Source organism: Heptranchias perlo, chromosome 30 (assembly GCF_035084215.1).
Source record: "Heptranchias perlo isolate sHepPer1 chromosome 30, sHepPer1.hap1, whole genome shotgun sequence".
NCBI lineage: Eukaryota > Metazoa > Chordata > Chondrichthyes > Hexanchiformes > Hexanchidae > Heptranchias > Heptranchias perlo.
In genome coordinates, this window is record NC_090354.1 from 24,193,190 (window position 1) to 24,216,821 (window position 23,632).

The following is a 23,632-nucleotide window of genomic DNA, read 5'->3' on the forward strand; positions in this document are numbered from 1 at the left end:
CACAGATTTTTGTTGGGACCAATGACGACTCAATACTGTATATAGGAACCTCCACTGCTACCTGAGTAAGTAGTTTATCGCTGCATCTAATGATAAAACCCTAGTAATCAAGGAAACTGGATAGTGCAGTGGTTAGACCCTGGCCTTTCGTCTCTGAGATCTGAGTTTAAATCTGTCTGCTTGCTGTAAGGATCCAATGTAAAATGAATTTGGTCTCAATCCAGTTCCTAGTGGCCTATGGCCTTAAATTGTTCTTATTTGCAGCATTAATTGGCAATCTCACTGAGAGAGACCACAGGATGGCTGGTGTGGGACATAGAAATGCAGTCACAAAATGCCCTTCTGAGGTCAGGGCTGAAGCATATTGTTGGGGCAGAATAGAGGAATAGAGGCATCTATCAGTGTGTTACTTTTATGGGGGGTGCTTGATGCTGACAGTGGATGTTGGAATGGGAAGAATTCCGTTCCCCAGGACTAACATCTCTCATCTTGGTCAGCTCAAAAAATAGCCTGTGTAATTGCTTTTGACAGAATTATCATTCAGTACTGCAGTTAATATTTGTAAGTATTCTTGATTATTGAAGATCTTCAAAGAAAATTTCATGACCTTTTACTGTTCTCTTCCATTTTCCTGAGGAGGTAATGATATTTTTGTCTGTGAGGTGTGGAAGCATCTACATTTTTCCTGTTCAATGGATTTAGGAGCGCAGTTAGCTCCAGTGAATTATTTATTTTCATACATGATCTGGCACCAACCTCCTGACAAACTGAACTTATCAATTAACAATCAAAATGCCATCACATCTATTTTACAATAAACAAAGTGTAGGATCTGAAGGCATAGAGAGTTTAGCTTGGAACAGCACCTACCTGGAATAACTGTGATGGTTTTCAATGCCCGGAGAACTCGAAATGTTCTTAAAGCAGAGACATTACCCAAATCCACAAATTCAGTGAGGTATCTAATCAATGACAACAGCAGAGATAGCAGCAAGGTTTAATCAGGCAGTGTTGATGCAGAGAATAATATTTTTTAAAGATATTTATATTACCAGCAGTAGATAATTGTAGTAGAGTGGTGAACCACACCTCCCATTTCTAATAAATTGTTCACCATTAGCAACCTGAATTTAATTGAGATATTGGAATAGGTTACTGAAAGAAAAGAAAGGAAAAAAAAAGAAAAGAAAGGAAAGAGAGGGAGAGAAAAAGAGAAAGAAAGAAATAACATTTATATAGCTCCTTTCACATCTTGAGGACATCCCTAATTGCCTCACAACCAATGGATTACTCTTGCAGTTGTCATGCCAGCAAGCAGAGCAGCAAGATCCCACAAACAGCAAATGAATAACCAGACTTTCCGGTTTTGATGGTCTTGGTTGAGGGATAAACATTGGCTGGGGCTCTGGGAGAACTCTCTACTCCTCTTTGAATAGTACCACAAGACAATTAATGCTCACATGAGCAGGCAGACTGGGCCTCAGTTTAACATCCATCTAAGGACTGCACCTCCGACAATGCAACACTCCCTCAGTACTGCACTGTAGTGCCAGCATAGATTGTGTGACCAATAACTTTACATGCTAATATTGCACAACGTCATTTCACCCCAAGAATTTTCTAAAATCATTTATACTCCTGAACACAAATATTGGGGCATAAATTGCTCACCCGAGGACCCCGTTCATCAATGGCGTCCTCTCAAAACGCTGGCAAAGACAGGAAACAAGTTCGCAAATGTGCACATGGGCACTAAAACCCGGAAATCGTGAACTTGCTCCCATTGGATCAGCAGCAGTTTGACAGTTGTGAATGAAAGGGCCACCTACGCTACAATCAATAAAATCATTAAAATTCATAAACTTACCCATCTGCCCAGCTGGAATGAAAATATTTACGCCACCAAAAGGTACACTGAAAATACCAGCCCTACACTACTTTTTAAAAGCGCGATGACTGTTAAAATCTGCAAAACTAAAAAAAATTAAATTTTAAAAATGTAGAATGCCATATTACTCTTATTTTAATATTTTTTGATCATTAAAAAAACTTTTAAAATTAAAAATTTAAACTTTTGTTTTTACTTTTATAAGATATGTTAAATTTTTATTTAAACTAACATACAGAAGTTAACTGTAAAGGAATGATTTTAGTTGCCTGCTTGCCGGCGTGACTTTTCCTCTTGACAGATTCTGTGGGCGTGGCTTCCATTCCCACAGTGTCTATTGGTTCCAAATTAACTTGCGCTGAAATCACAGCACTGAACTTAAAAAAAATTGAAAAGGGAGCAAGTGGACATCAGAGACCACGAGACAAGTATTTCCGTAGTGTTTGTCCGCAGGATGTGCGGACAGCCTTGCCACGCCGGTCAGAGCAAGTTCCGGCCCATTGTCAAGGAAGACAATAAAAATTTAGTCTTACCAGACTGGGTGAATGCCTACCTGAAAAGTCAGTCAAATTTTACTATGGTACATATAATTACCTGCATGAGTATGAGGGTGATGGGGGTGTGTGCTTTCAATGAAGTTTAAAGGCTTTTAAGATGAGTTATTTGGTTTGAACAACTGCTGCGTGAACAGCGCTGTGAGAAATATTACATGGAATTTACAGCACAGTTGCAGGACATTTGATCCAACTGGTCTGTGCCGGTGTTTATGCTCCACACGAGCCTCCTCCCTCCCTACTTCATCTAACCCTATCAGCATATCCTTCTATTCCTTTCTCCCTCATGTACTTATCTGGCTTCCCCTTAAATGCATCTATGCTATTCACCTCAACCACTCCACATGGTAGCAAGGTCCACATTCTAATCACTCTATGGGTAAAGTTTCTCCTGAATTCCTTATTGGATTGATTAGTGACTATCTTATATTTATGACTACTAGTTTTCGATTTCCCCACAAGCAGAAATATTGTCTCTACATCTACCCCATCAAACCCATTCATAATTTTAAAGACCTCTATCAGGTCACCACGCAGTCTCTTTTCTAGAGAAAAGAGCCCCAGCCTGTTCAGTCTTTCCTGATAGTTATAACCTCTCAGTTCTGGTATAAACCTAGTAAATCTTTTCTGCATCTTCTCCAGTGCTTCTATAAGCTTTTTGTAATATGGAGACCAGAACTGTGCACAGTACTCCAAGTGTAGTCTAACCAAAGTTCTGTATAAGTTTAACTTAACTTCTCTGCTTTTGAATTCTATTCATCTAGAAATGAACCCCAGAGCTTTGTTTGCATTTTATGGCCTTGTTAACCTGCATTACTACTTTTAATGATTTGTGAATCTGTATTGTTGGATCGCCTTGCTCCTCTACCCCATTTAGACTCTTATTTTCCAAGGAGTATGTGGCCTCCTTATTTTTCCTACCAAAATGCACCACCTCGCACTTGTCTATTTTGAAATTAATTTCCCATTTAAGGTCCATTCTGCAAGATTATTAATGCCTTCTTGTATTTTGTCACGGTCTTCCTTAGTATTAACTATATCACCCAATTTGGAGTCATCTGCATTTTTTGAAATTGTACTTCCGATTCCCAACTCCAAATCATTTATGTAAATGGTGAACAGCAGAGGTCTCAGCACCGATCCCTTTGGAACACCACGTCCCACCTTCCACCAGTCTGAGTAAATACCTTTAACCCCTACTTTCTGTTTTGTGTTTTGTAGCCAGCTTGCTATCCATTCTGCTACTTGTCCCCTGACTCCACATGCTCTCACCTTAGCTATGGGTCTATTGTGTGGCACCTTATTGAAGGCCTTTTGAAAATCTAAATATATTATCCTGATCTACTACATCACCCTTATCTACACTTTCTGTTACTTCTTCAAAGAATTCAGCAAGGTTGATCAAGCATGACCTTCCCTTTTGAAATCCATGCTGACTATTCTTAATTATTTTTTTGTTTTCCAGATGTTTTTCTATTATGTCTTTGAGTAAAGATTTCACTATCCTACCACCAATGTTAAGCTAACTGGCCTATAGTTCCCTGGACTTGTTCTATCTCCCTTTTTAAATATAGGAGTAACATTAGCTGTCCACCAACGCTCTGGCACTTTTTGCTTTTCTAATGAATTTTTATAAATATATAATAGTGCCTCTGCTATCTCTTCCCTAACCTCTTTTGGTATGCATGGATGCAATCCATCCAGACCAGGGGTCCTATCCTCTCGATTATTTTCCCATTTCTATCTTAAATGTATTTATATCTTTTTTGATCTCTTCTTATAATGTCATATCCACCCTATTAGTCTCCCTGGTAATTACATAGAGTGTATAGCACAGAAACAGGTAATTCGGCCCAACAGGTCCATGTCGGTGTTTATTATCCACAGTAGCCTCCTCCCTCCCTACATCATCTAACCCTATCAGCATATCCTTCAATTCCTTTCTCCCTTATGTGTTTATCTAGCTTCCCTTTAAATGCACCTGTGCTAGTCACCTCAACTACTCCTTGTAGTAGCGAGTTCCACATTCTTATCACTCTCTGGGTAAAGAAATTTCTCCTCAATTCCCTATGGGATTTATTAGCCCTTATATTTATATTTATAGCCCCTAGTTTTGGACTCTCTCACAAGTGGAAACACCTTCTTTACGTGTACTCTATCAAACCCTTTCTTAATCTTAAATACCTCTATCAGGGCACCCCTCAGTCTTATCTTTTCTAAAGAAAAGAGCCCCAATCTGCTCAATCTTTCCTGATAGGTGTAACCCCTCAGTTCTGGTATTACCCTAGTAAACCTTTGCACCTTCCCCAGTCCCTCTATATTCTTTTTATAATATGGAGCTCAGAACTGTTCACAGCACTCCAAGTGTGGCCTAACCAAGTTTCTATACAAGTTTAACATAACTTCTCTGCTTTTCAATTCTATCCCTCTAGAAATGAACCCCAGTGCTTGGTTTGCTTTTTTTATGGCCTTATTAACCTGCGTTGCTACTTTTAGTGATTTGTGTATCTGTATCCCCAAATCCTTCTGCTTCTCTATTCCATTTAGACTCTTATTTTCCAAGGAGTATGTGGCCTCCTTATTCTTCCTACCAAAATGTACCACCTCACACATCTATATTGAAATTCATATGCCAATTACATGACCATTCTGCAAGTTTATTAATGTCTTCCTGTATTTTGTTGCAGTCCTCCTCGATATTAACTATACCCCCCAATTTGGTGTCGCCCGCAAATTTTGAAATTGTATTTCCGATTCCTGAGTCCAAATCGTTTATGTAAATGGTGAACAACAGTGGTCCCAGCACCGATCCCTGGAACACCACTTCTCACCTTTTGCCAGTCTGAGTACCTACCATTAATCCCTACTCTCTGCTTCCTGTTTTGCAGCCAGCTTGCTATTCATTCTACTACTTGTCCCCTGACTCCAGTAAATAATGAGGCAAAGTAATTATTCAATATTTCTGCCATTTCGCTGTCATTACCTGTGAGTTTATCTTGTGCATCTCTTAGTGGTCCTATCTGTATCCTGATTTTCCTTTTGTAATTTATGTGTCTGTAGAACACTTTACTATTTCTTTTTATATTACTTGCTAATTTAATTTCGTAGTTCCTCTTTACCTTCCTAATTATTTTTTTGACTTCTTTCCTAACCTCTTCGTATTCCCTTTTGCCATCCTCTCCTTTATTGTCTATGGATTTAGTGTTTGCCTTTTTCTTTAGTTTCAATTTTACCCTTATGCTTTATTCTTCCATGGTGTTTCATTATTGGTTAGTTTGTTCTTGATTTTTAGCGGAATAAATTTCTCCTGAACTCTATTGATCACCTTTTAAAATATTTCCCACTGCTGTTTTACCTCTTTGTCTGTCAATATTTTTTTTCCAGTTTTTCTTCCCAGTTCCATTCTCATCTTCTCAAAATTAGCATTTTTCCAATCTATTACTTTGGTCTTTGTCTTACTTATGTCTTTCTCAAACATTATCTTAAACCTCATTATGCTTATAAGAAATTTGCAGGCTTTAACTATCATATGAATTAATGAATCAATTACTCAGCCCACAGTCACATTAAGCACGCTGATAATACTCAGCTCTAGATGGTAGATTTTCAGCTACCGGCTACATGGAGCCAGGAAATGGCTGGCTGCTAGTGCAAAGTGCAAAGCTAACCAAAAGTGCGGTGAGCTGACTGCCTTCAATTTTCTGGTTCAGCTCGTTTGCAAAATAACTCTGAGTTCCCTGCTCAGCTTCCGCTTAAATGAAGGGGTGGGGGGAGGGCTGGGAAATCGTACTTTAGCTAAAATTTAACGGGATGCTGCTATTTGTAGGTAAATTGCTGCAGAGGAGGGAAAAATTCATAAAGCCTTTACAGAGGCTCAGAATGCATTTCAAACTGTTGGCAGCCTGTGCCAAGGCTGGAAGGGAAGAATGAGGAGAAAGGTGCAAGAAAAAATGACGGTATGGGAAACCCAATATGGAGACAGAAATTAGAATCTGTGAGCAACTGACCTGTTTCATGGCTGGTGAAGTGTATGTTATGCCGTGTGAGGTAGGTATAAGGAAGATTGCCCCCTTGGCACTACAGGGCACTCTCCCCAGTGGAAAGCAATGCACATGCTTGGTTTGAGTTGGCAGCTAGGCTCAACAGTCTGTACAGTACCTGCAGAACCTGGGAATAGAAGCAGGATGAGTTGGCATACTTTAAGGAATGTGGCAACCTAGGTTGCAGAGATAGGGAGGGGCAACACCATGAAAGGATTTAAACATAAGGATGAGAATTTTAGATTTGAGGTGCTAGGGGACCAGAGGACAATGTAGGTCAGCGAGGACAGGGGTGATGGGAGAGGTCGATGCCGCAAGGTTGCATGCTCCAAAGTCACATAACCTAACCACTCTTCGCATTGCGCCTCATATTCCATGTGCCTATATATCCAAGTTTTTTGACAAAACCAAGTTAGGTGGCACAGTAAATAGTGTAGATTGGAGCAGAAAGTTGTAAAGGTACATTGAGACATTGATAGATTAAGTGAGTGGGAAAAACTGCGGCAGATGGGGTTCAATGTAAGGAAGTGTGAGGTCATTTACTTTGGACCTAAGAAAGATAAATTAGAGTATTTTCTAAATAGCGAGAAGCTAGGAACTGCAGAGGAACAGTGAGATTGAGGGGTCCAAATACAGAAAACTAGTGGACAGGTACATAAAATAATTTTAAAAGCTAATAGAATAATGGCTTTTATCTTAAGGGGATTGGAATACAAAGGGGTGAATGTTATGCTACAGTTACACAAAGCTCTGGTTAGGCCCCATTAGAGTACTGCATTCAGTTCTGGGCACCACATCTCAGGAAGGATATATCGGCCTTGGAGGGGGTGCAGCGCAGATTCGCCAGAATGATATTGGGGCTAACAAAGTTAAATTATGACAACCGGTTGCATAGACTAGGCTTGTATTCCTTTGAGTATAGAAGATTAAGGGGTGATCTAATTGAGGTGATTAATAGAGTTGATAGTTTCTCTCTATGTACCCTGTTTCCTCTGATGGGGGGAGTCCAGAACGAGGGGGCATAACCTTAAAATTAGAGCTAAGCCATTCAAGAGTGATGTCAGAAAGTATTTCTTCATACAAAGAGTAGTGGGATTCTGGAACTCTCTCCCACAAAAAGGTGTTGAGACTGGGGGTCAATTGAAAATGTCAAAATTGCTATCGAGTTTTTGTTAGGCAAGGGTATTAAGGGTTACTGATTCAGGGCAGGTAACTAAAATTAAGATAATCTAATTGAATGGCAGAACAGACTCGAGGGGCTGAATGGCCTATTCCTGTTCCTATGTTCCTATGCACTGCCTGCAATCACCATCATCGGTCATCTATAATGGGAGCTTTGCTGTTTCATTGGCTTGTTGTTTACTACAGCCGTGACTCGGTCTGCGAATTGTGGCCGCCGTTGGCTAATTCAAGGTTTAGCTCATCCACCTTTTGATGACATTTCCTCTATCAAGGATCTCACTGCCCTCCTCCAGGGGCTCATCTGCCCAAAGCATTTGCCATTTTCGGGAGGTGGCCGGGTTACGTAACCACCACCCAGTACTCAGTGTTGACCAGTCACAGGTAATACTGTCTACTGTCGTTACGGTAGCCGGTTTTAACATCTGTGAAAGGTTCAGGCCTCAGAGTGGCCAAATTTGGCACACCAAGTCATTAACATGGGAAACAAGGTGAAAAAGGAAGTGTGGGACTGGCTTTTTTTCAACTGTGTCCAGAGAGTTTTCTTCTGATGGTACAGAACAAAGCATCAGCAGATTAAAGCATGGATCTGAGCTAATGCAGACAGCAAAGTTGGTGAAAGTGTTTGGGCCGCTTATTGTGCACATGTGGACAGGATATTTGTGCGGATCAGGTGCATGTGTCAAAGTGTCACCTCTGAGACCCAGACAGACTTGTGACTCCTACTGCCTGTAAAGGTGTTCGGCAGGGAATCCCTTTCGGGTCATTGGCAGTGTCCTGCTCGGTCCTTGGCTGTGAGAAGGGATGGAGAGTGGATCTCATAAAAATATACAAGTTATTAAATGGCACTGATGAGATCATTTTGAAGCAATAGTTCAAAGTATGTCAGGATACTAGAAGATGGAGGCACTGGTAAGGAAGATTTAGAAGAGATAGCAGGAAAAATTTCTTCACGCAATGAGTGATCAACAGTCAAAGCCCCTTCTCCCAATCCCTTTAGCATACAACATTCAAGCCGTTCAGTGGAAAAATAACCTTGTCTAGAGACCTACTAGTTTTGCTTCAGAATGAGCATGAGTTATGTGGATTGATCATCCTGTTATCTTTCATAGTTGCAGCTGAGGAACTGGATCATAACCGTTTACCGGCTCCCCAAGAAAAGATAGGTTTAGATCCAGAACTCATCACATGGGGAACTGGGTAGATGAATCCACACCCTGGCACTGTGACTGCACCATGTGCAATGCCACAGGGCTGTTTATTTTTAAATACAGCTAATTAACCCAGCGATAATTGGGTGTTTGACAGGGACGCAAGAGTCAGCTTAGAAGGAAGTTGTAAAATTCTTGGTAACATCCCAAAAATCACCTCATCAGGAATAGAAGACCATTCTGTTAATGACATAGATGGCAAGGAAGTTAAAGGGAAACTTTATATGCCCGCAATGCTTTAAGGGAAGATATTTGTACACATCCCGGTGTTAATCAATCGTCCCTTACTCTTGCGTTTTATCCTTGAACATTGCTAGTTAGGAGCAAATTGGGAACAGACATTTTATGTAGAATCCCAAGTATATTGACATGACAAAGTGGGAATTGCTGCTCCCAGCTAACTGTTCCCCAATTATCACATTACTTGAGTGGAGAGTTTTAGATCAGGGCTTCTACCGAATGTCTGTTCTCCGGGGGAGAGGGAGGGGAGGGTGGGGAGCGGAGGGGGGCAAAGCAAAATTGTAAACATATTGCCGGAACTCACCTATCCCCAGCTCATGTGCTTACTAAAGTATAAAATAGAAACACTAGCAAGCCTACACAATTATGTAGCAATTCAAATCAGTACATGTTCTCTTTCATACTAAAGGAACATTGCCCCTTTACTTTCAATTCTTAAGCCGCTCCCAAAGTAGCCTGCGCTTTCCAAAACATCTAAAGCCTAATTAATTAGTTAAAAACTAGTTTCCACTGGATTCCTTTTAGGTCACTCCCAAAGGCTAGAATTGCTTAGTTAATATTTCCACATGCACACGTGCACACATACACTCAAAGTGCCATCAGCCAGATGTATATGATAGAATCATACGGCATAGAAGGAGGCCATTTGGCCCATCGTGTCTGTGCCAGTTCTTTAAAAGAGCTATCGAAATTGTCCCACTCCCCTGCTCTTTCACCATAGCCCTGCAAATATATCATGCCAACATGAAGACACTTGCACATATATCGAGTTGAGAAAGTTACCATTAGAGAGACATTTCCCTGGCATAGTCAGCATTGCAGAAAAACTGCGAACTGGACAATCCTGGAATGGGTCACCAGTCATTTCCCCCCTCCTTAACCTGGGTCACTGAGACCAATTAGAGAACTCTCATCATCACCCCAACTGAGATCAATTAACTCAGCACAAACCGTGGAAAAAAACCTGCGATCTTTCTGGTTCATTTGACTTAGCTGCTCAATGGGATAAATTCACTGAGCCATCCTGGGTGGGGGGGGGGGGGAGGAGCGGGGAATGGTTTCACATAAGAATGTAGATATGGAAAGTATTTCCCCAGTTATGTGACATGAAAGGAAAGAAAGAAGAGTAGCGCCACTGCGACCTTTAGCCCATTCCTTCCAACAAACTACGGTAAATCTACATCTGCAGCACTCCTGAGGCAGAGCTTTATGTGCCAGGAACGCATATTGAACAAAGAAAGAACTTGCAATTATATAGCGCCTTTCATGACCTCAGGTGATGCCAAAGGGCTTCACAACCAATTAAGTACTTTTGAAGTGTAGTTGCCATTGTAATGTAGGAAACGCAGCAGCCAATTTGTGCACAACAAGGCGCCTCAAACAGTAGGTAATGGCCAGATAATCTGTTTTAGTGATGTTGGTCTTTTAGTGATGTTGGTCAAGGGATAAATAGTGGCCAGGACACCGGGGAAAGCTCCCCTGCTCTTCTTCGAAATGATGTGGAGATGCCGGTGATGGACTGGGGTTGACAATTGTAAACAATTTTACAACACCAAGTTATAGTCCAGCAATTTTATTTTAAATTCACAAGCTTTCGGAGATTTTCTCCTTCCTCAGGCAAATGTTTTATTCGAAATAGTGCCGTGGTATCTTTTATGTCCTTCTGAGAGAGCAAATGGGGCCTTGGTTTAATGTCTCATCCGAAAGACTGCACCTCCGTCAGTGCAGCACTCCCTCAGTACTGCACTCAAGAATTTGGGCCTACGTCTCTGTGAATTTCTGTCCGCTAATTTTAATATATGGAAAATTGTGGGGTGGTGGGGTGGGGGGGTGGTGTGGGAGGGTGGTGATACCCAAATTCCTGATAGGTGCAAAGCTCCATATAGGGAGCGCTGAAGATGAAAATTAACTCCACCGTGTACAACATACACTGACTCCTCACAGTTATTAAATCTCCTGAGGCCGGAGTATAACAGTACATTGGAACATTTCCCATTAGTTTAAATTAAATAAAATTGCTTGCTTAGCTCCCGAGGTTTTGTGATGCGATACAAACATTTTAAATGAAAGGTATTGGGCTGGTCTTTTTGTGGCTTGCCTACATAAAACAGACATTGCTTTGTAAAGGCAATCCATTGCGTGAATCACTTTGAGCCGTTTAAATGTTATAAGGCGGTAGGGGTCATTTCCAAAGAAGGTCTTTTGCTGCTCAGCAACCTTGGCCGATGGCAGTGCATATCAGAAAACCGGGAACGCCCTGCCCACCATTTTTCACGGAGGAAAGACTCAAACAAATTGAAGCCATTGCTGTTTATATAAAGAAACATGTTCCGTTGTCTGTGCCGTGAAGCCCCAGCTGCACAGTGTCTCCTGCAAATTGCAGTCTTCTACATCAGAGAGAGACACATGCTCATTTTGTCTGGCCAGATGGGCATTATGAAGTACGGTGAGGCAGAGTGCAGCTAGAGTCTAGTGGCCTGGCTTGGTGTGTTGTATTGTTTGTGAATGTGTGGGTAGAACCATGTTAATTTTCTGATATTTTAATTTGTTTGTCATGTGCTAAATTTTATTTGCAGGACTACATAGCAGAGTGGGTGAGGAACTGTCATGACGACTCCACCTCAGAGAATTTTATTTTGGCGAAGTGTGGCTGGGGGGAAAATTGAAACTGGGAAGAAGTTTCCTGTGTCGTATGATTGATGAAGAACAGAAGCAGAAAATATCCAAGCTAACAAAGCAGAAAGGAGAAAAGCACAGAGGGAAATTCCATGATTCTATTGTAGTGCTGGAAATTAGGCCCAGACCATTGGGTCCTGGCCTAACTTTGGGATTTCTGCTGGGCCTTGTAAGGGGCGGAGCTTCCGCCCGCCACTTACAAGGCCATTGATGTCGAAGGGGACAGGGTTAGGAATGGGTTCTCCAGGAGTTCCCGTGTCCCTGGCCCTCAGAAGGACTGGACGTTTTATTGGGAGCGTTAACATGTGGTGAGACCAACATACCAAACCAAGGTTGTGCGTGGGCTCCACCTAGGGGTCCAGGCTGGGATTGTACCCTGGAACCCCACTCCCCAAAAAACAGGCAAGATTATTTTATTATTTAAATTCAGCCGCTTTACAATCTATAATTCTTTCTGAGAAGGCCTGGACACTGCTCTCGAACAGCCAACGTAGTGCCACAATTTGTGGTCTTCTTGGAGGGTGGGCAGCCTAGATGCACTCCTAATGGTGTGGGGGCTGCTGACGGTAGGCAAATTCAGGAGCATCCGCCAGACTCCATGAATACTGGCAGGACCTACGACAGAGGTCCCATGTGGGTGCAGATGGGAACTTACACTGGGATGTGCTCCCCACCCCCTTTTCATGGATTTTCAATCCCAGAGACTTAACCAATATGGGAGAAGACAATTGACAGACAGATAGGATGATCGCACAAAGGACAGAATTTGCCAGGCTCTGCTGGCAGCAGGGAGCCTTGCTGGATGCGAGTGTTGGTTGGAGGTAGGGCTACTAGCCCCAATTCTGATCCCCAAATTTGCATGGTTCCACACTGGCAATGGAACCTTGCAATTTCTGCCTGAAGGAACTTGTTCATAACAGACATCAGTATTACTCACGCCATCATGATGACACTAAAATCAAGCCAGTTCCATGGATCTCGGAGGAACGTGAAGGAATCAATAACAAATCCTCGGGCAAATACCTTTATCAATGCCTCAAAGGTATAAATCCCAGTGAATGTGTACCTGTAGATAGACAGTGGAGACAGATAGAAATTAAATGGAAATATCTAATATGCCATTTTGATGATTTAGCATCCAATTAAGAATAAGATAAACACTATACTGAAGCTTTAAAACAATACAATAAATCCAGCATTGTTTTATGGGAAAATAAACCATTGGTTGACATCAGGATTGCATAACCTACCATTGCAAAGTATGAATGGATTATTGGGTCAATAGCAGAGTATTTCATGTAAAGGTCATCTCAACCAAAGGATTGATGTGCAGCCAATTTAAGATAAAATCAGAGGCCAATTAGCCGACTTCTATCAGCACCCAGATGCCTAAGAGCTGTAGGCCGTTTTACACCCGCCTCTCCCTATCATTGCCATGCCAATGTGTAATGGACTACAAGAAAAGTTAACAACACATAAGGGTAAATTTTTCCTGGTGCAGAGCTTTACGTGCCAAGAGTGCACATTGGGAATTTGGCTACAGAGTTCAGCTTGTCCCAGGGGATTTTCCATCCATGGGCGAGCTCAGGGATCTAGTTACGGCGGTGACTGCTGAGAAACAGTAGAAGGGCAGTGAACGGCTGGTGTTGTCCAGTAAAGAATGATTGGCTAAGGAGTTATCTGTTTCTAGGCAATGAGTTATGGAAGAAACCTAACTTTAATTGCAGAGATATTTTCAAACTCACTCTCTTTTTTCTTACTGCAACCAGAATACAATCCAGACTTTTGCAACCTCAACTTTTGGTGGCCTGTAACTTGGATTCCAAACTTCTGATCTTGGACTGGCGGAAAATGGATAACTTTAATCCTGGGTTTCTGTAGCACACTAGTTCCTTGATTTGAACAGACTTCTTTAATGGCGTATGGAGTGAAGCCTAAGAGGATGTAGTAATTGTATGTTGGCTGTAATACAGATGAGGTTTATTCTCAGTAAAGCACCAGATTCCAACATGTTTGTTATTTATGTAACAGAGATGATAAGCAAAGAAAAAATTCAAGTTAATTTTTAGGCATTTATTTTTGTCAACTTTGGCCAGACTGTCTGGATTGGATTTAGTGAGAGGCTGCAGAATTACATGTACAGTTTAAAAAGAACAATTTAAAAAACAATCCTTTGGTCTCTTTAAATTCAATAAACATAGGTTTGATACCTGGTCCATGTTGAGTCAATCACTCCGACTTTCTCCACTGTCTCTCTCCTCTGCAATGTACCTTTATGGCACTGCTCTAGCTAATCTACATGACTCATCACTTGCAATCACTTTTCCTCATGCACCTCTCCCCCAAGGTTCCATTTTTGGCCCTCTTTTCTTGCTCATCTACATTCTGCCCCACGGCAACATTATCCATAAACATGGGGTCAGCTTCCACATGTACACTGATGACACACAGCTCTATCTCTCCACCACCACCGCTGACTCCATGATCGCCATTGGCTGACTGCTCATCCAACATCAAGTCATGGATGGGCCAGAATATTCTCTAACTTAATATTGACAATTCTGAAGCTATTGGTTTGGCTTCCACCAAAAACTCTGCACTATTATGTCCCTATCTCATCCTTTACAGCCTATTTGTTCAGGCTGAACCCGATGTTGTGCTACCTTGATGTTTTGATCCTGAGGTGAGTCTCCAATTCCATATCCTATACATCATTTGACTGTATACTTTCACCTCTGCAACATCATCAACTCTGCCCTTAACTCACCTCAATGCTGCTGAAGCCCTCATTATAACTTAATCACCTCCAGGCTTGACTTCTACGATGCCCTCTCAGGCTTCACCTTAGATCAATTCCAAATTGCCTGAAATTTTATCCCTATCCTTTCCTGCACTAAATCCTACTTGACTGTTCTCACTGAACATGGCTCCTCAAAGCATTCAATTCAAAACCTTCATCCTCATTTATGTTTCTCCAAAGCACTTTTCCGTTGCAAATTCCTCTAACCCTACGTTACAACTAGTGACTTCCTCTCCTCTGACTCCGGCCTGCTTTGCATCGCGTCTTCCCTCTGTTCCACCATCGATGGCAGAGTCTTTTACTGTTTTGACCTACTCTCTGGAACATCCTGAACTCTTCCGCCTTGCGATTTCTCTCCCCACCTTCAAAAGCCTCCTTAAAGCCCATCTCTTTGACTTTGCCATTGGTCACCACTCTTCCGCCTTTATTCCTGCTCAAAGTGTGCTTTCCCTTGCCCTTCTTTTTCTACCTTGTGATGTTTATTAAATTAAAGGCATGATAAAACGCATGTCGGTGCTGTTGAGAAGCTCATCTCAGCTGAGCTGGCCATAGGGACACTATAGGTGGCCTTAACATCCATGGGCTAGTGAGGGGAGAAATCAAACACAATTCCTATTGCTGTTTCTTATTCAGTGACTTCCATTGAGAGGTGCACATATTTGGACATGAGGTGAGGGCAAAATCTGCCACAGCTGTGATGCCCCATCAATGACCCTCATTGTCCAAGCTCACACAGAAAGATTGGCACTTGGGTGAGGTACTGGATGACTGGCAGTGCCCACAGAACCATGCCTCAGCAATACATTTAGGAAAGGAATGAGGAAAATGGAGGAGGGATGGTGAGAGCAAACAACGTGTTTAAAGAAAGAGAATACAGATCACGAGTGGGTGATTTCAAAAATTATTCTTGTCACAATGCAATTTTTTTTAAATAAGGGAACAGTTCTGCTGGTAGTTGGGCAGACCCTTAAAGAAATAATGTACTATGAGCATAAGTAATATAATGGTGAATATTCAACTCTCGTATCTTTCTTTAGTACAGGTGGAGCTTGTAGCAAAACACCATGGCAGCTACTCAAATTTAAAAAAACTATTATAGAATAAATAGTGGACTATAACAGAAAAAACCCACAGAAAATGGTCTCTCTCGTGTCCTGACAGGGCATCAGTACATTGCGATTGTATTGCATTTTTGTAAATAATGATCAAACTCTTTTCACTAACAGCAGCAAAATATTTGCTAAAGAGATAAAAATTGAAATTAATTCATAAACTTACTCTACGTTTTTAGTCCATGGCGCTGGGTCTTTCATTGTCATGAACACGCAGTTTGTTAAAATGGTAAACATGATAAACAAGCTAAATAATTTACAAAACAACGTTAAGGAAAAGAAGAGCATCTCATAAATGACTATTAAACATTATACAGCAGTTCCCATAACTCACACTGTTGATGCACTCTGAATCCTATCTGTATTGGTAATAAACCAACTGCATTCACATTTCTTTCCTTTTGTCCCAAGAGCTATTCTGGGGTTGTAGTTACCCATTCGCTTTGCTCAATATTGGCGCAGATTATTATATTATTTGAATCTGTCCCTACCTCTACTTCAGCCCATTCAATGGAGATTTAATTTCTAAGTTTAGCCCCAATGCTACTGTTGAAATCAACTGAAAAGTTAGATGGCCTGTGATATTTACAGGTTTTCAATAACCGACTTTTTCTGTTATCTCAGTAAAATTGAGCTGGAAGGATATGAATGAATTAGGACTTTAATTGCTCCTCTCCTGAGGGGGTGAAAGGGACTCAGCATGTAGAGTGCAGGTGTTGAACTGAACCTAAAGATGGCCTTCCCCTTGTTTATGACTATGAATGTCTGAAACAAAAGAAAAAAACACAGGTTAATGTGACAGTGGAGCTCGCGAGACCTCCTGTAAAGCAGTTTGAACCATCTTCTCTTCTACCTTTCTTCAATAGAGCTGTAAGTTGGTCGTTTGGAACTAGTACCTTTGCTCGGTAACAATTACCTGGACAGAAGGTAACATTGCGTAAGAAACATCGAGGGAGATTTTCAGTTCAGGCCCAAAACGGGGGCACAACACTGTCGGTGGACTTCTGCCGCCTGCCCAAAGCTCCAGTTGAGAGGCCCGATCCATTTTCAGGTTTGGGCCTCATTTAATTTTTACCGGCGAGCTGCAGGTGCCAAATGGGAGTTCCGCTGCAGCTCGCCGCTTTGTTGCCATAGATATTAGCTGGTTTCTGCATAGAGCTGGTCGGCAGGTCGGGCCTGTTTGGGGAAGATCAAATCACAGTGGCTTGGGGGGGGGGAGGCGCGGTGTTTAGTAAGAACAGCCCAGCAGCAGGACGGAAGATTTCTGTGGGGCCAGGAGGAGTGTGACTGCGATCTCTTTAAGGGCCGCTCATTAGGCCTCCCAACGCCTGGAAAAAGTGGGACTAGCATGCACTTCACATGCTCCCCCCTTTTCTCCAAGAAAATTGCAATCAGGGTCCTACAACCAGTATTGGATGCTAATTTGCATATTTAAACAGCCTCGCACTTGTTTTGGGTGGGCGAGTTGGGCACCCATTTAAAGGCCTGCCTGAAGATTGAGTCAAGAGGGCAAAAAGGTCTTCAAAGTCTCCACCAGATTTTCCTCTGGCAGTTGCTCATAGTTCAGGTGAGAAACAGGTGGCTGGCAGTTGAAAATACCCCCCATTATTTTGGAACAACATTATCGTAGCATGAACGATCCCTCAATCTCACCTGTAGATCAAACCAGATACCAGGGCTTTGAAATTACAACTGTGACTATTAAGAGTACAAATGCTTAACTCATTCATATGAAACTTAGTTTGCTATTTTCATGTAGCTGTTAACTTGTCTAAAATAAATGCGTTAACACTTCTATAAAGGAATTTGATTATGAACACATTACATGTTGGTCTTCTAATATTCACACAGCATCATTTAAAAACTAACGAGATTACAAGGGCAAAAAGCATAACACCTTAAATTTAATACAAGCAAGATACTAATCAGAAGGAAAGTAACACAGACAGTACTTTGTTAAAGTTTGACAGTTAACAAAACAATAATAATAATAAACCCCAACAACAGGGCTGCATCAGATTGGACTCATCAGGTCCCTGTGAAAGGAAGGCAATCCCAACTGGGGCAGACATACAAAGTCCTGCACCATTGGTATTGTGCACTGCATTCCCAGAGATTTTACATGTCTTTAAGCATACCTACCTGTTCTGTTAACCTGCCTTCCATTGAGGACAATTGGAAACTGCAGCTATAGAGGACCAAATGGAGTTATGCCTCTCCTATCTGTTGTGGGCTGCAAATCTACAGCTCAGAATGGATCCTGCAGGCCTACTGATCCCATCGCCTGAATTTCCGATATCAGCTGCCGGCTGATGAAGTTTCATTCCGTGAGCACAAATTCGTAAGGTCCACCCTCGGGCCTGCCGTGAGTTACAAGCAAGGGTGCAGGCAGCAAGTATAGAGTCGCACATAGTACTTCCAGGTGCCCCATACTTACATGCATTTCTGGGGGAGAGGGGGTGGGGGGAGCAAGGCATGAGCCTTGAATTTTTACAGTAAAAATGATATATTCTAGTTAATTTTACAAGTAAAGGAGAATCAGGACGATCTCCTGGCCAGATCCTCTTCGTGGGATAGCAAATCAGCTGTTGCAGTATCAGCTCACTGATTTGCCACGCCAGGGGATGAAAAGTGTACGGCCTAGAAATTCGGGCGTGCTCATTTTTGGGGGCACAGGGCATGATCCCTGCACCTGAATGGTAAGGCCCGAGGTGCCCCTGATATTAAGCATCGGCCCTCATTTACTTTAATGCCACTTACTCTCCGCCACTCACCCGGCAAAGCGTCACTGGGAATGGGAATGCTGCGACGCTATATTGGAAGCTTAGGAGGCTTTGCACGCCCAAAAAATGGGCACTGTGTGGCCAAATTTCTAGGCCTACATGTTCGAGTACAGTGCTGACACCTGACTACACTCCTGATTACAGTGCAGCTATACAGTAAAGGGGCGAGATAACATGCAGTGTGTACCATCCACAGGATGCACTGCAGCAACTCGCCAAGGCTTCTTCGACAGCACCTCCCAAACCTGCGACCTCTACCACTTAGAAGGACCAGGGAGCAGGCACATGGGAACAACACCACCTGCACGTTCCCCTCCAAGTCACACACCATCCTGACTTGGAAATATATCGCCATTCCTTCATCATTGCTGGGTCAAAATCCTGGAACTCCCTTCCTAACAGCACTGTGGGAGAACCTTCACCACTTGGACTGCAGACGTTCAAAAAGGCGGCTCACCACCACCTTCTCAAGGGCAATTAGGGATGAGCAATAAATGCTGGCCTCGCCAGCGACGCCCAAATCCCATGAACGAATAAAAAAAAATCTTAATCTGTGAGATGAAAGCTTCCGTGATTAAGATATTTTTAAATATGAAATTGTTACTGTCTTGAATATAGTCCAGTGTGTTTTTTCTGTATAATGTGTAGAAAAAGATTGATTTTTAACTATTTTCTATCTGTTTTTATACCAGCAGAGACATCATAATGGGCAGCAATCAACAAACAGGTTCTCATGATTGAATCAGGTGATTAGATACACAATGATTTAGGTAAATGGATCGGGGAAGGTTGTTCAATGATAGAGGACAAGTGGAACACCTTTAAAGGAATAATGCTGAACATGCAGGCTAAATACCTACCCATAATCAGCAAGTTCAGAATAAACGAGTGTGACCCCGAATATGGTTAACAAACAGATTAAAAGTGAAATGAAAATAAAAAATGACCTGTACAAATCCTGTAGGGAAAAAGGAAAAGGGGTTCACTGGGATGAATGTGGAAACATGTTAAAAGGGTAATGAGAGAAGCAAAGAGAGTCCTAGAAAAAACATAACTGCAGGAACAAAATGCAACAATTAAAATTTCTTTCAGTATTACAGAAATAAGAGGGATGTCAGAGAAGAGGTGAGAACCATAAGTGATGCAAATGGGCGCGAACCTGAAGATGAACACAAGATGATAAATATTCTAAATTATTATTTCCTCCATGAGGAAGATATGAACAACATGTGCTCACCAAACAAAGATAACCTTGGTAAAGTCACTGGGTTGATCTTGACTTTGTGCAAAAGTATAAAACAGGTGATAGCAAGTCGGCAGCCCGTTTTACATCTCTCTCGGTTTTTATTACCATTGAAGTCAATGAGAAATGTAAAATGGGCTGCCGAGCTACCCCAGTGACTTTGATATAAATGAGATGGAAGTTCCAGACAGGATAAAAGGAGCTGAAAACAAATAAATCTCCAGTGAAAGAAATTATTTATTCCAGAGTGCTGAGAGAGACTAGCGAAGGGATTTGTGAGGCATTGGCAATCATTATGAGAGAGCTACAGACATTGGGAATGTGCCAATAGATTGGAAATAGGCTCCTGTGGTTGCCATGTTCAAAAAGCGTGACAAAACAGATGCAGGCAACTAAATAGCCATTGGTTTTACTTCAATTCCATGTGAAATAATGGACTTTATCATCAGGAGTAAATTTAAAGATTATTAGTACAATAAAAGTCTAGGAAATAGCAGTCGATATGGATTCAAAAGGAGTAGATCCTGCCTGAGCAACCTCCTTTACTTCTCTGAGGAAGTGGCAAACCAAATGGACAGTGGAAAACCCAATAACACAGTGTACCTAGACTTTCTAAAGGCATTTGACAAAGTTCCACATGAAAGGCTTTTAGTTAAGCTCAAAGCTTTGGGGATTCAGAGCAAATCTTGGGAATGGATAAGAAGTTGGCTGAAGAGTAGAAAACAACAGGCACTTGTTAGATTTGTTATGTCAGGGTTGGGGGGAGCTGAAGCACCGAATGCTCCAAGACTTAGTGTTGGAACCACTGTTTTTATCTTTTATATCAATGACCTGGGTTCAAAAACTCAACGCAAATTGGCCAAATTTCCAGATGATACTAAAATAGATAGGGCAGTGGATTCAGAAGAGGCAGCTCAGAAATCACAGAGTGAGTTGGGCAAAATATGTAGGTAGGCAGAACAATGGGAAATAAAATTTAATGCAGATAGGTGAAAAGTCCGGCACATAGGAAGGAAAAACGAGCTATACACATACTCCAGGAATTGTGTTGAAATAGCTAAGGGTGATGTTGAAAATGACCTAGGAGCATTAGTAGAATCGATGCTCAGCATGCCCAACCAATGCAGAACAACAATCAACAAGGCCAACAGAATGTTGACAATTGTAAACAATTTTACAACACCAAGTTATAGTCCAGCAATTTTATTTTAAATTCACAAGCTTTCGGAGGCTATCTCCTTCGTCAGGTGAACGATGTGAAAATGAAATCCTCGAGAACAGAATGTTGAACAACATAACCAAAACAACAGAGTAAACATCAGAGGAGTCCATGATCAACTCTGAAGTGCTCTGGTCAGACGACACCTTGGGTATATCGGGCGGGGTGTATATCGGGCGGGGAGCATATCGGGCGGGGAGCATATCGGGCAGGGAGTATATCGGGCGGGTTGTATATCGGGCAGGGAGTATATTGGGCAGGGAGTATATCGGGCGGGGAGTATATTGGGTAGGGCATATATCGGGCGGGGTGTATAACAGGCGGGATTTGTAACAAGCAGGGTGTGTAACAAGAGGGCTGTGTAATGGGCGGCAGATCTGCTATCACCAGTTTTCTGCCTCCCACAGAAAGTGAAAATCAGTTCCCTAGTGTCAAAGGTCTGAGTTGTGAGGAAAGATTGGGGAAACTTAGAATTTTCAACCTGGCAAGTAGGTGTCTGAGAGATGATCTTAAAGTGGTTTAAAAGATAGTTAACAAATGGAAAAGGTAAATCCAGAATATCACTTTAAATTAAATTGCAAGAGTAGGTCAAGGAGTTACAGGATCAAACTAGAAAAAGGCAAACTTAGAACCAGTAACAGGTAATTTTTCTTCACATACATAGTAAATGGACTCCCAGATAGAGTATTGGAGGTGAAAACCATGGAATCATTTAAGGAGCCATTGGATGCTACAGTATGTGTAATTTAGAATTTTTCTTGATGAATGAATTAAAATGGGCCAAATGTCATTTCTCATCCATAATTATCTTGTGATTTGGTATTATCTGGTTTCACAGATTGTGATATTTAATAATGTAACTACAGTATTGGTGATATTAGGATTTAGTTTATTGACTGATACAAGAGAATATCTGGGGTAATTTTCCAGTTTTCCTGCTCCAGGTGCAGAGCAGTGCACAAATGGAGCACATAACGAGATATTGACTTGCACATTACGAAATATTGACTTGCAGGGTCATACACCTGCTATCCTTAGCTCTCTGCTATTTCTCATCTACTTGCTGCCCCTCGGCGACATCAACTGAAAACATGTCACGTTCCACATGTATGCTGATGACACCCAGCTCTACCTCACAAAATCTCTCTCAACCCCTCCATTGCCCCTGATTTGTCATGCTGCTTTTCTGACATCCAGTACTGGACGAGCAGAAACTTCCTCCAACTAAATATTGGGAAGCCCAAATCCATTGTCTTCGGTCCCTGCCACAAACTCGGTTCCCTAGCAACCGACTCCATCCCTCTCCCTGACCACTGTCTGAGGCTGAACCAGACCGTTCGCAACCTTGGCGTCCTGAGATGAGCTTCCGATCCCATATCCGCTCCATCACCAAGACTGCCTCCTTCCACTTCCGTAACATCGCCCATCTCCGTGTCTGCCTCAGCTCATCTGCTGCTGAAATCCTCATCTATGTCTTTGTTACCTCTGGACTTGATTATTCCAATGCTGTCCAGGCCGGCCTCCCACCTTGCACCCTCTGTAAACTTGAGCTCATCCAAAACTCAGCTGCCCGTATCATAACTCGCACCAAGTCCCATTCACCCATCACCCCGTGCTCGCTGACCTACATTGGCTCCCGGTCCAGCAACACCTCGATTTTAAAATTCTCATCCTGGTTTTCAAATCCCTCCATGGTCTCGCCTCTCCCTATCACTGTAACCTCCTCCAGCCCTACAAAACCTCTGCAATCTCTGTGCTCCTCCAATTCTGGCCTCTTGTGCATACCAGATTTTAATCCCTCCTGCTTGGGCGACCGTACTTTCAGCTGCCTAGGCCCAAAACTCTGGAATTACCTCTGTCTCTCTACCTCTCTCCTCCTTTAAGATGCTCCTTAAAACCTACCTCTTTGACCAAGTTTTTGGTCACTTGTCCTAATATCTCCTTATGTGCCTCAGTGTCAAATTTTGTCTGATAATCGCTCCTGTGAAGCAACTTGGGACGTTTTACTACATTAAAGGCGCTATATAAATGCAACTGTTGATGTTCTTGTTGCCATGTAGCCTGCCTGGTTTTTGGTCCATTAGTTTAAATCCTTTGTACCCAATATTCTATTATGTACCCCAGGATGCACAGCTATGTATCACAGACACGAAAGGGAGAAAGTCACCCCAAATATTCTCCTGTATCGGTCAATAAATTAAATCCTGGTATCACTGCTTGCGTAGCTACATCATGTAATATTGGGGCTGATTTTCATCTCATTACCACCCTGATTAAAGGGGGCAGAAATCGGGAAAAGAAAAATCAGCCATCTTACCACTGGAGGTCTAACCGTAACGATTTTCATGCAGGCCTCAATTTAGGTGGCCAGCTCTCCTGCTGGAAACAGCCAGGGGCCTCACAAATATATGCTAATCGGGGTCAAATGACATTGTCTGGACCCCCGGCAGCATTTTCGTGTCAATCAACGCTACCACTGCTACTTCCTCAACCTGCCCATAAAACACGGGCAGTTCAAGTCAGGAGGCAGCCATTACTGTGCTATTTAATGGGATACTCACTCAAAGGGCTCTCATTTAAAATGCTGCAGTAGTTTGGAAGACATTTTTATGGTGGTTGAAAGTTTTCTTTTGGCTATTTAGGCAATTTTAAAGTGCTTGTAGTGGCTGTAGAACCTTCTGAAATTT

General features: G+C 42.1%; 1 protein-coding gene across 2 annotated transcripts in view; it reads right to left on the bottom strand.

Moving 5' to 3' along the window:
- Positions 1-23,632, bottom strand: part of LOC137299997 (sodium channel protein type 4 subunit alpha-like) — a 151,547-nt gene that overhangs the window by 85,018 nt on the left and 42,897 nt on the right. The window contains exons 3-6 of one of the 2 annotated variants that reach the window (XM_067969061.1): positions 16,347-16,465; positions 15,867-15,956; positions 12,726-12,854; positions 871-962 (exon numbers count right to left, since the gene is read on the bottom strand). In XM_067969061.1, coding sequence (XP_067825162.1) covers positions 871-962; positions 12,726-12,854; positions 15,867-15,956; positions 16,347-16,465 — 430 coding nt within the window. Of the gene's footprint in view, positions 1-870; positions 963-12,725; positions 12,855-15,866; positions 15,957-16,346; positions 16,466-23,632 lie in introns of those variants that run through there. The other variant, XM_067969060.1, reaches the window with a different exon arrangement.